The sequence below is a fragment of the Eretmochelys imbricata genome, chromosome 1, assembly GCF_965152235.1.
Source record: "Eretmochelys imbricata isolate rEreImb1 chromosome 1, rEreImb1.hap1, whole genome shotgun sequence".
Taxonomy (NCBI): domain Eukaryota; kingdom Metazoa; phylum Chordata; order Testudines; family Cheloniidae; genus Eretmochelys; species Eretmochelys imbricata.
In genome coordinates this window covers 166,130,492-166,143,174 of record NC_135572.1, presented here as the reverse complement: position 1 = coordinate 166,143,174, position 12,683 = coordinate 166,130,492, and the positions used below count along the sequence as shown (strand labels likewise).

General features: G+C 46.5%; 1 protein-coding gene across 3 annotated transcripts in view; it reads left to right on the top strand.

Annotated features, from left to right (window-relative positions):
- Positions 1-8,447: 8,447 nt before the first annotated feature.
- IL10RB (interleukin 10 receptor subunit beta) overlaps positions 8,448-12,683 on the top strand; it is a 38,406-nt gene continuing 34,170 nt past the window's right edge. For all 3 annotated transcript variants that reach the window (XM_077819214.1, XM_077819208.1, XM_077819199.1), the window contains exon 1: positions 8,448-8,814. In XM_077819214.1, the coding sequence (XP_077675340.1) occupies positions 8,766-8,814 (49 nt within the window). In that variant the 5' untranslated portion in view covers positions 8,448-8,765. The remainder of the gene's footprint in view (positions 8,815-12,683) is intronic.

Below are 12,683 nucleotides of genomic sequence, written 5' to 3'. Positions count from 1 at the left end.
GTTTTCAGAATGGAGAGTGGTAAATAACAGTGTTCCCCCAGGATCTGTACTGGGACCAGTGCTGTTCAACATATTCATAAATGATCTGGAAAAGGGGGTAAACAGTGAGGTGGCAAAATTTGCAGATGATACAAAATTACTCAAGATAGTTAAGTCCAAAGCAGACTGCAAAGAGCTACAAAGGGATTGTACAAAACAGGGTGATTGGACAACAAAATGGGAGATGAAATTCAATGTTGATAAATGCAAAGAAATGCACATTGGAAAAAATACATACAAAATGAGAGGGTATAAATCAGCTGTTACCACTCCAGAAAGTGATCTTGGAGTTATCGTGGATAGTTCTCTGAAAGAATCTGCTCAACGTGCAGTGGCAGTCAAAACAACTACATAAGAGAATTTAGGAACCATTAGGAACGGGATAGATAAAAAAACAGTAAATATCATAATACTACTATATAAATCCAGAATATACCCACCTTCAATACTGTGTGCAGCTCTGGTTGCCCCATCTCAAAGAAGATATATTAGAAATGAAGAAAGTAGAGAGAAGGGCAACAAAAATGATTTAGGGTATGAAACCGCTTCCGTCTGAGGAGAGATTAAAAAGATTGGGACTGTTCAGCTTGGAAAAGAGATGACTAAGGAGAGGTAGGCTAGAGGTCTATAAAATTACAAATGGCGTGGCGAAAGTGAATAAGGACGTGTTACTTACCTATTCAGATAACACAAGAACCAGGGGTCACCCGATGAAATTAAGAGGCAGCAGGTTTAAAACAAACAAAAGGAAGTACTTCTTCACACAACACACAGTCAACCTGTGGAACTCATTGCCAGGGGATGTTGTGAAGGCCAAAACTATAACTGGGTTCAAAAAAGAACTAGATAAGCTTATGGAGGATAGGTCCACTAACAGCTATGAGCCAAGATGGTCAGGAATGCAACCCCATGCTCTGGATGTCCCAAAACCTCTGACTGGCAAATGTTGGGACTGGACAAGAGGGGATGGATTAATAATTGCCCTGGTCTGTTCATTCCCTGTGAAACACCTGGCATTGGCCACTGTCAGAAGACAGGATCCTGGGCTAGACAAACCACTGGTCTGACCCAGTATGGCCATTCTTATGCTAACTCCATTGATAAGGCCCCCTGTTCAATGATGTGTTCAAATTATGCCTTTACTTACACCTGTACAACCCTACTCCTGTGCAATCCAGTCCATAACTGAGGACAATAAGACTATACAGATGTAACTGAAGGCAGAATTTGGCCGGCAGAATCTTTTATTACTGAAGATGATGCACAAGCCAGAAAGAATATACTGATCCACCTCTGATAAAGGACTGGTATTCCCAATTGACAAATGTCTTTTCGCTAAAATGAGCATTTATTATGATAGTACGAATGCAAAATCATCATACTAATGGTGCTGGATTCTTTATTCTATTCATTGTGGACCATATCCTGAAGTCCATAACTTTTACTTAGGCCCTTTTTCAGGTAAAACTCCCACTGCTTTCCCTGAGAGTTTTGGTTAAGAAGGGGCTGAATATGAACTATGTGACTTGTCCTGTGTTTGTCTATTTCAATTCATGCAATTATTCCATTAGTACACTAATCTCCATGCCTACAGTTACATAATGAATTTTTGTCATCATTTATATAAAATACCAATAATTAGAGTCATAGATGAGTTTAAGGCCAGAAGAGACCACCAGATCATCTCGTCAGACCTCCTGTATATCACAGGCCACCAACGTCACTGGGCACCTGCTCACTAAACCCAACAACCAACATTAGAACAAAGAATTACAACCCTGCCTCGGGAAACTAGACTATTATGTGCCACGGGCACAGAATAGGAGGTACCGAGGTGCACCAGTGCCCAAGGCCCTGCAATGGCAAGGAAATGATTAAGTGAGATATAGCCAGATAATCCTGGCAAGTGACCTGCACCCACACGCTGCAGAAGAACGTAACTCCCCCCCCCCGCCCAGGTTCATTGCCAATTTGTCTTGGGGGGAAATTCCTTCCTGGCCCCACATATGCTGGGTGATCAGTTAGACCCTGAGCATATGAGTAAGAACCAGACAGCCAACCACCTGAGAGAGAGAATGGTCAGTGGCACCTCAGAGCCTGGACCCTCCCTATCCAATGTCCCATCTCGACTAGGGCCATGCCTGATGCTTCAGAGGAAGGAGATTTAAAAAACAAAACAGAATACATTGGGGGGGGATCCTTCCAGACCCCAGCAAGTGGCCAGATGAAACCATGAAGCATGAGCTTTTCAAAATATGAGACAAACCGGAAGTGAGCCCCAGAGCGGCTGAGCCCTGCCCCCCACCATCACAAGCAACCCTGTCATTCAACTCCAGTCATAAATTTATCCAGCTCTCTCTCATAATTAATTGAGTTGTTTGCTCCCACAATTCCTATTGGGAGGCTGTCCCAAAACCTCACCCCTTTGATGGTTAGAAATAAATTTCCAGCCTGAATTTGTTCCTAGCCAGTTTATATCCATTGATTCTTGTACCAACATTGTCCTTTAGCTTAAATAGCTCTTCATGCTCCCTGGTATTTAAAGAGAGCAATCATATCCCCTCCCAGCCTTCCTTTTTCGAGACTAAACAAGGCAAGCTCTTCCAGTTTACTCTCATAAGAGAGGTCCTCTATTCCCCTGAACATCTCAGTAGCTCTTCTCTGCACCTGTTCCAGTTTAAATTAATCATTCTTTAACCGGGATGATCAGAATTGTGCATACTATTCCAAATGAGGTCTTACCAGTGCCTTGACCAATGGGCATTAATACCTCTCTCTACTAGAAATGCTTCGCTTGATACATCCTGGAATTACATTTGCCTTTTTCACAGACACATCACATTGGTGGCTCATAATCTTCCTGTGATGGACCCACATACCCAGGTCTCTCTCCTCCTCTGTCACTCTCAGGTGATGAACCCCCAGCTTGTAGCAGTATTATTACTACTGATTATTAGACCCTAAATGGATGACTTTGCACTTTTTACTATTGAATTTCATCCGATTTCTGTCACTCCCCAGTCTTCAAGGTCATCCAGATCTTCCTGTGTAATATTCCGATCCTCCTCTCTACTGACAATGCCTCCCAACTTTGTATCATCAGCACATTTCATTAGCCCTCTGCTGCTTTTTGTGCCAAGGTCATTAATAAAAATATCAAATGAGATTGGTCCCAAGACCCATCCGTGAGCAACTCCACAAGTAACTTCCCTTCAGTCCTTTATTCGTGCTTCTGCACAACCCATTGTCTATTCCCCATTAGCCCATTCCTTATTTACCTTACAGTTTTTGTACTGATTCTCCATCTTCCCTAATTTAACTAATAATTACCTATATACTACCATCTCAAACACTTTCTTGAAGTCCAAGTATATTAGATCTACTGCACTTCCCTTATCTATAAAATCAGTTATTTTTTGGTAAATCCATGTTACATTACATCCCTTTTATCATTTACCTCCATAAATTTAATTATTTTTTCCTTTATAATTTTTTCTAAAGCCTTAAAGACTACTAAGGTCAGACTAACAGGTTTGTAATTACCTGGATCATTTTTTTCCTTTTTAAAATATAGATATGACATAAGCTATTCTCCAGTCATATGGTACTACCCCTATAAATAGATAGATTTATTAAAAATCATTGCTATCAAACTAGCAATCTCGTGTGCCAGTTCTATCAGTATTCTGGGATGGAATTTATCCAATCCCCCTGATTTCAGCCCATTAAGATCTTTAACATTTTCTTCCACCTCAGATGTGGTAATTTCCATTTCTAGACACTCATTTCCATCAGCCATACTGCCTTCATGCACACGGTCGATATAATCATCCTTACTGAAAACCAAGACAAAGTATTCATTTACTTTTTGGGCCATACATGGATTATCTTTAAACTCCTCCTCATACACATAGCCTAACAGCCCAACCTCATCCTTCCTTATTCTCTTTTTATATAACTCAAAAAACTCTCATTGTTTATTTTAATTTCGTTGGCAAGAGCTAATTCAGCTTCACCTTTAGCAATTCTCACTTTATTTCTACACTTTCTAACCTCCACAGTGTAGCTTTCTTTGCTAATCAACCCCTTTTTCCAGTCCCTATAGGCTCTCTGCTTACTCGTAATAATCTTTTTGAAGTGGTTAGTATGCTCAAATAAATTGGTTAGTCTCTAAGGTGCCACAAGTACTCCTTTTCTTTTTGCGAATACAGACTAACACGGCTGTTATTCTGAAACCTTTCTTTAACTAGTTCCCTTAATTTCCCCAAATCTGCCCATCTGAAATAAAAAACCATAGTTGATGACCTGGTTTTGATAATCCTCCCATTTAATTTAAACTGAATCATCTGATGATGGCTCAATTCAAGGTTATTTCCTATGACCAGCTCTTCTAGGATGTCTGCACTGCTTACAGAAGCCAAATCTAAAATTGCATCACTTCTTGTTGGTTCAGTAACAATTTGAGGAAGAAAACGGTCATCTGTCACATCCAGGAATAAGGGGGCCTACCAGCATTAGTAGCATTTATTCTGCAATCCATAATCCAGGAAGCTAGTCTCCATATTATGACACAATTCCTGGCAGGATTTATTTTTCTAATAATACTAAAGAGATCACTATCCATATCCAAGACTGACGCTGGGGGTCTACAGTAGACCCCTAACATTATCCCAACAGAACCTCTTTTACAATCCTTCCATGAAGTTATTTTGACTCAGACAGATTCTCTCTTGTCCATAGCATCACTTTGTATTTCTTTGCAGCTTGCTGCTTCATTGATATACAACTCTACCCCACCACCTTTACTGTTATTCCTCTCTCTCCTAAACAGCAAATACCCTCCCTCCAATACCTGTATTGCTGTCATGAGAGCTAATCCACAATGTTTCTGTTATCCCTATATCTGGTTTGAACTCCTGCACCAGTAGTTCCAGTGCCTCCATTTTATTGTCCAGACCCTTTGCATCCACTACAAGCATTTCATTTGTTTTTCTTGCATTTCACCCAGTTTTCTAGCCAGACTGGATGAAGACCTTTTACTAAGGTTACGTTTACACACCACTGGCGATGACGTGTAGCGTGCATGTAGTTACATGCCACATTGAAAGGCATACTGCGGGGCACAACTACGTGTGTCAGTGAAAGGCTCAGGCAGAGGGAGTCCGCAGAGAAAAGCTTCAGCAGCTCCCTGCTACTGGAGCCTTTCACTGTGGCAAGGAAAGACTTTGGAAGGGAGGAGACGGCAAAGGAAGCTAAGCCTTTCCCCACTGCCTCGCACCTTCCAGAGCTTTTCCCCACTGCCAGTCTTTCCCTGTATCAGGGAAAGACTTCAGCAACAGAGGAGCTGGTGGAACCTTTCTCTGCTGCCTTGCCTCTTCGAGAACCTTTCCCCTCAGCTGGAGTCTTTTCCTGAGGAGAGAAAAGGCTCCAGCAGCAGGACACCACACTACTACAAATAGCAGTGTCCACGGGAGGCATGGCTTGGGAGAGGAGAGAGCCATATAGGGCATGTATTCAGGTACATATCCACACCCTTCAGGCATGACTTTACTCTCCTATGCCATGCCTAACTCTCTACACTCCTGTTTATACTTGTGCTGAGTGGGGGGAGGCTACCCAAGTAGGTACTCTACACGCTGCCAAAAGAAGCATGCAGTGTAGACATACCCTAAGTGTAACACCTACCTGCCTGCTATGCCAATCAATATTTGTATTTTGTTACTCCTTGCTCTCCATAGTGTTACCTAGTGGTGTTCCATTGTCTCCTGTTTTATCTTAATTTAGCTTTCTGTCTCCTGTGTACTGACACCAGGCATGGAGATTTCATGAATCTCTCCCAACCTTCCCCCTTTATAGAATCATAGGGTGAGAAGGGACCGCAAGAGTCATGTATGTCGTCTATCCCCCTGCCAAGATGCAGAATTTGTTGTGTCTAAACCAGCCAAGATAGATCAGGCCAAAAGAAATCTGATGAGGTTCAACAAGGACAAGTGCAGAGTCCTGCACTTAGGAAGGAAGAATCCCATGCACCGCTACAGGCTGGGAACCGACTGGCTAAGCAGCAGTTCTGCAGAAAAGGACCTGGGGATTACAGTGGATGAGAAGCTGGATATGAGTCAGCAGTGTGCCCTTGTTGCCAAGAAGGCTAACAGCATATTGGGCTGCATTAGTAGGAGCATTGCCAGCAGATCGAGGGAAGTGATTATTCCCCTCTGTTCGGAACTGGTGAGGCCACATCTGGAGTATTGCATCAAGTTTTGGGTCCCCCATTACAGAAAGGATGTGGACAAATTGGAAAGTGTCCAGCAGAGGGCAACGAAAATGATCAGGGGGGTGGGGCACATGACTTATAAGGAGAGGCTGAGGGAACCTGGCTTGTTTAGTTTGCAGAAGAGAAGAGTGAGGGGGGATATTTGATAGCAGACTTCAACTACCTGAAGCGGGGTTCCAAAGAGGACAGAGCTTGGCTGTTCTCAGTGGTGGCAGATGACAGAACAAGAAGCAATGGGCTCAAGTTGCAGTGGGGGAGGTTTAGATTGGATATTAGGAAACACTATTTCACTAGGAGGGTGGTGAAGCACTGGAATGGGTTACCTAGGGAGGTGGTGGAATCTCCATCCTTAGAGGTTTTTAAGGCCCAGCTTGACAAAGCCCTGACTGGGATGATTTAGTTGGTGTTGGTCCTGGCTTTGAGCAGGGGGTTGTACTAGATGACCTCCTGAGGTTTCTTCCAACCCTAATCTTCTATGATTCTATGACAGATCCAGCCTCCTCTTGAAAACCTCCAGCAAAGGAGCTTCCACAACTTCCTGAGGCAATTTGTTCTACTGTCCTACTGTAAGAATCTCTCCAGCTGACATAGGTTTCATATCTCAGAGTGATGTAGTTATACCAAAGTAAATGTATACTGGGTAGACCTGGCCTGAGAAGACTGAAGTCATGGGACGACTTACATGTAATCAGACCCTTAATGTCCCTGTACTTCTGTTCCTCCTCTGTCAAGTGGGGATAATATTTCTCTAGATCTATGAAGATGCACTAAAGTTTGCAAGTCACTCAGGTACTATAGTGATGGGGAATATCTAAATCAGTGGTTCTCAACCTTTCCAGACTACTGTGCCCTTTCAGGAGTCTGATTTGTCTTGCGTACCCCCAAGTTTCACCTCACTTTAAAACTACTTGCTTACAAAATCAGGCATAAAAATACAAAAAAGTGTCACAGCCACTATTACTGAAAAATTACTTATGTTCTCATTTTTACCATATAATTATAAAATAAATCAATTGAAATATAAATATTGTACTTAGTATAGAGAGCAGTGTAAACAAGTCATTGTCTGTATGAAATTTTAGTTTGTACCAGCTTTGCTAGTGCTTTTTATGTAGCTTGTTGTAAAATGAGACAAATTATCTAGATGAGTTGATGTAGCCCTTAGAAGACCTCTGCGTACCCCCACGGGTACACATACTCCTGCTTGAGAATCACTGATCTAGATGTATACTGGTGTATGTGCTGAGCACTGTTAACTCTGCTATTGATTCCAATGGCAGCTAAAGATGCTCTGTACCTAAACAGGGTCTGACCCATTGGGAATAGCTACAAATGTATGATTGTTAAGAGATATTTTTATATGTATGTGCAGTAGGTAAGATTGTCATTATAGTAAATATATATAAAAATCCCAAAGAGCAGGACAGATGGTCCCAGAAAAAATATAACATATTCATAAAGAGAATTATATTTCCCCTTTTATTAGCAACCAACAGCTTTTGCCCCATCATGATTTCTTCCAGGGGTGGATAAATGGAAGAAGGTATCATTTCTCTTTGATAGTTACAAAGTGGTACAGTAAGAGTTACAAAACTGGAGTATTGTACAAGAAAAAACTGTTAACTCCCGCCCACCACCTTTGCTACAATACTACAAGAAGGTAGCACAAGAAATCCCCACCAGCACACACAGGAGAAAGAGCTGGTGGGTGGATAATGAGGGGAGAGCCGAAAATATAGATTTACACTAGGGTGACCAGATAGCAAGTGTGAAACATCGGGACGGGGGTGGGGCGTAATAGGCATCTATGTAAGAAAAAGTCCCGAATACCGGGACTAGGATGACCGATGTCCAGATTTTATAGGGAAGTCCCAATATTTGGGGCTTTGTCTTGTATAGGGCGCCTATTGCCTCCCCATCCCGATTTTTCACACTTGCTGTCTGGTCACCCTAATTGGGAGTGTCCCTATAAAAACAGGACCTCTGGTCATCCTCCTTTACACCCAATGCGGTGACTCCAATGATCTCGGCGATGGGTTTCTCCCTCCCGGGGGCTCGGCGCTCGGTCCGCCTGGAGATGGCGGGGGATTGGTTTGGCCCTCTCGGTCCCCAGCGGGATACAGGGAGCTGGCAGCAAACGCCTCCCGGAGCTTTCACCTTGCCCCAGTTTGAGCCCAGCTGCTCCTGCTCTGCAACGCGCAGGGCCCGGCGCTGCGGGGGCGTTTGCGAGCGCAGCGGGCAGCGCGTTTCCTCCTGGCGCGCCGCACAGGGGACAGAGTTCACCTGCAGGAAGGAGGGCCGGGCTGGGCCGGGCCTGGCGAGCTCGCCCAGTGCGGAGGCGGGACCAGGTGCCGGGCTAGGAAAGCACTCGAGCTGGGGGCCTCCGCTGGGTAGCAGCCAGGCGGGCGCTCCGGCCGCACCCCGCGGGCAGCCAGGGGGACCGCCAGCCCTTGCCATGGCCCGGCGTTTCCTGGCGCTGGTGGCCGGCTGCCTTCTCTCGTCGGGTGAGTGCCGCGGCGGCTCCTGTCGGGTGGCGGTAGGGAGGCAGGAAGCGGGGGGTCGCTTGGCTACTTCCCCGCGGGTCCTGGACCACGTGTGCCACAGCGGGGCTCCGGCACTTTCCCCGCCAGCGCTCCTTTCCCAAGGGAGCCCCCAGTGCGCAGGCGGCGGCGCCTCCCCCCAGTGGCTCGGCAGGGGAACTAGCCGTGGCGCAGGAGGCCTGGGCGCCGGGCACACGTAGAGCAGGGCCGGGCCGGGCCCTGCCCCAGAGAGCTTCCAGCTCCAGAGTGGGGCTAGGGAGAAGGTGGGCTGCTGAGCCCCAGGGCGGGCTGGGAGGCCCCCAGGCGAGACTGTGCGCCAGCAGCCAAACGCTTGTCAGCTGGTCTGTAGGCAGCCCCACAAAGAGAGTTGGGAGGAGGGGTTTGAGGGAGGATAATTAAGTAGTTTTAGATGCGGGAGGACTTGGTGCAGTCCTGGCCCTCTCCCCCAGACCTGGATGACAAAACTCCCATCGACTTCGAGGGGGCCGGGATTTTGCCCTTAAACTCAGATGTTTGGCCAACACCATCTCGGGCTTTCCCCTCTCCATAGCCCTGGGCCAAGCCTGACTTTCCCTCCAGCTCAGTTGGCTTGGTTGCAGACTCAAGCCACTTGAGGCAGGCATGTTTTCTTCCCCTCCCCATAGCTCCCAACAAAGAACGTGGTGGTGAAACACATCTGTGGCACAGGACAGTGAGTGATGTCCCCAGTTTGCCTCCTGGCACTATGGGAGTTGAGAGGGGTTGGTTGGGTAGTTCTCCAAGGGGACTGATTATAGAACCATAGAAGCATAGGACTGGAAGGGATCTCAACAGGTCATCTAGTCCAGTCCCCTACACTTGAGGCTAAGTAATAACTAGACCATTCCTAACAGGTGTTTGTCTAACCTACTCTTAAACTCCTAATGATGGAGATTCCACAGCCTCCCTAGGCAGTTTATTCCAGTGCTTAACCACCCTGACAGGAAGTTTTTCCTAATGTCCAACCTAAACTGCCCTTAGAATATCAGGGTTGGAAGAAGGGACCTGAGGAGGTCATCTAGTCCAACCCCCTGCTCAAAGCAGGACCAATCCCCAATTTTTGCCCCAGATCCCTAAAGGGCCCCCTCAAGGATTGAGCTCACAACCCTGGGTTTAGCAGGCCAATGCTCAAACCACTGAGCTATCCCTTATGCCTCGCCCTGCTGCAATTTAAGCCTGTTGCTGCTTCTCCTATCCTCAGAGGTTAAGGAGAACTGTTGTTTACCCTCCTCCCAGGAGTGGCAGAAGCTCGCTAAAAGTGGGGAGCCACCCGTGCCTGAACCATGGCTCTACACATGCACCACCTCTTCCTCCCAAGACCCTACCCCCTGCTTGTTCCTCTCCACCTCTTCCCCCACCCCCACCCCAATCATTTGCCCTTTTGGCCAGTAAAAAGGGGAAGGGCATAGCCTACCGCTTTTAAAAGTGACAGGGCCATGGGCCCCTGGCCTGCCTCCTCTTTTTAACAACCTTTTATGTACTTGAGAATGGATATCAGGTTGCCCCTTCCCCAGTCTTCTCTTTTCCAGACTAAACCCAGTTTTTTCAATGTTTCCTCATAGGTCATGTTTTTTAGATTTTTTTTAATCATTTTTGTTGCTCTCCTTTGGACTTTATCCAGTTTGTCCACTTCCCTGAAATGTGGCGCCCAGAACTGAACCCGTTATTCCAGCTGAGGCCTTATCAGCACTCAATAGAGTGGAAGAAATACTTATCATGTCTTTCTTACTCCTGCCATACCCCTGGTCCTCTGCTCAGTGCTACCAATCGGGAAAAAAAAGCAGCCAATGCTCAGAAAAAAAAATCATGCCTATGTTGTATGCAATGGCTGTTGCAGTGGGATCAGGAGTTGACTGATCCTTGCAATTAAGTGTATGGTGGTTTTCATTCCTGACCTCCCCAGTACTCTGCTGAGTTGCTTGATTCTCAGGACTTCCCAAAGGCCCAGATCTGAGAAATCCCTATCTTTAAAACCCTTTTGCTGGGGCCACTTGGCCAATTCAGAACCTTTTCATTTTCAAAATATCAGTCTAGTGTACATTTACTCTAGAGTTTAAATATTGCTGCACTCTAATATCTTGTTTATGAGATTTATGATTAGGGAAATAGAATGGTCTTCGGCTGATCTTTGGTATTAATTAAATATTAAGAGTCAGATTTTCCTCTCAGTTGCACTGGTCTAATTCTATTGAAATCAAAAGACTATGAACAAGGAGAATTTGACCCTCCCGATCAGGGGTGGGCAAACTTTTTGGCCTGCGGGCCACATCTGGGTATGGAAATTGTATGGCAGGCCATGAATGCTCACAGAATTGGGGGTTGGGGTGTGGGAGAGGGTGAGGGCTCCGGCTGGCGGTGTGGGCTCTGGAGTGGGGCCAGGGGTGAGGGGTTTGGAGTGCCGAGGGGACTGCAGGCTGGGGGTGGAGCAGAGGGGTTCAGAGTATGGGAGGGGGCTCTAGGCTGGGGCAGTGTGGGAGGGGCTCTGGGCTGGGGGTGCGGGTTCCAGGATGAGGCCAGAAATTAGGGATTCAGGATGCGGGGGAGGGGGCTCCAGGCTGGGGCTGAGGGGTTCGGTGTGTGGGAGGGGGCTCCAGACAGGGGATTGTGGTGTGGGGAGGGGGGCATGAGGGCTCTGGCTGAGGGTGCAGGCTCTGGGGTGGGGCTGGGGATGAGGCGTTTGGGATGCAAGAGGGTGCTCTGGGCTGGAACCGAGGGGTTCAAAGGGTAGGAGTGGGATCAGGGCTGGGACAGGGGGTTGGGACGTGGAAGAATGTCAGGGGTGCAGGCTCCAGGCGCTGCTTACCAGAAGCAGCTTCCGGAAGCAGCAGCATGTCCCTCCCTCCAGCTCCGATGCAGAGGCGCCAGCCAGGCAGCTTTGTGCACTGTCCCATCCACAGGCACCACACCTGCAGCTCCCATTGGCCGCAGTTCCTGGCCAACGGGAACTGCAGAGCCGGTGCTTGGGGCTGGGGCAGCTTTCGGAGCCCCCTGGCTGCCCCTACGCATAGGAGCTGGAGTGGGGACATGCCACTGCTTCTGGGAGCTGTGCAGAGCCACAGCATGCGCGAAACGGGGCAAGCCCCTGACCCCACTCCCTAGTGGGAGCTCAAGGGCCAAATTTAAAGGTCTGATGGGCTGGACGCTGTTGCTTTGCCCACCCGTGCTCCACAACTAAGGGCATCAATCAGCCAAAGACCATGTGACTTGCGTAGGGGGAATGTGTCTGTATAACTGAAACACCCCAGATTCCATGCAGCAACTGAAGAAAATAGCAGTGAAGCAAAAGTACTGAAGCTGATATTTATATTTTTAAATGAAATTTGAACAATAAACACTTTAAAATGACATTTATGCTATGGCCAGATAGAGCTACCGCAATTTACAACAGCTGAAAAGCTGGCCCTGTGCTTATAGAGACTATCTTATCAAGTCTTAAAAGTGATCTGAAAAGGAATTTCTTCTTAAATGGATCTGAGCCTGAAACATTAGGGATAGTTTGGGAGGGCCATTTTATTTTACAAATAAAAATAAGTGTTTCCACGTTGCAAATAACAAGCATGTCAAGTTTTGCCTTTTATGGTTTTGCTGGAGGACTTTTGTGAAGATGCTTTTTGTGAGCTCTCCCATTGTAGTTGAAGGTGGGGTGGTGAAATTTTAACGAAGGATTCATTAGGTAGTGGAGTCAAATAGATGATAAAAATTAAAACTTCATATAGTCTAAAATCCCTGCTCTTCTGAATTGCAGAGAGCTGAGACTCTTGCCTCCTCTGATGTTGTTTCCTAATTAGTTCTCCAGTCAGACAGACAAGATGTGG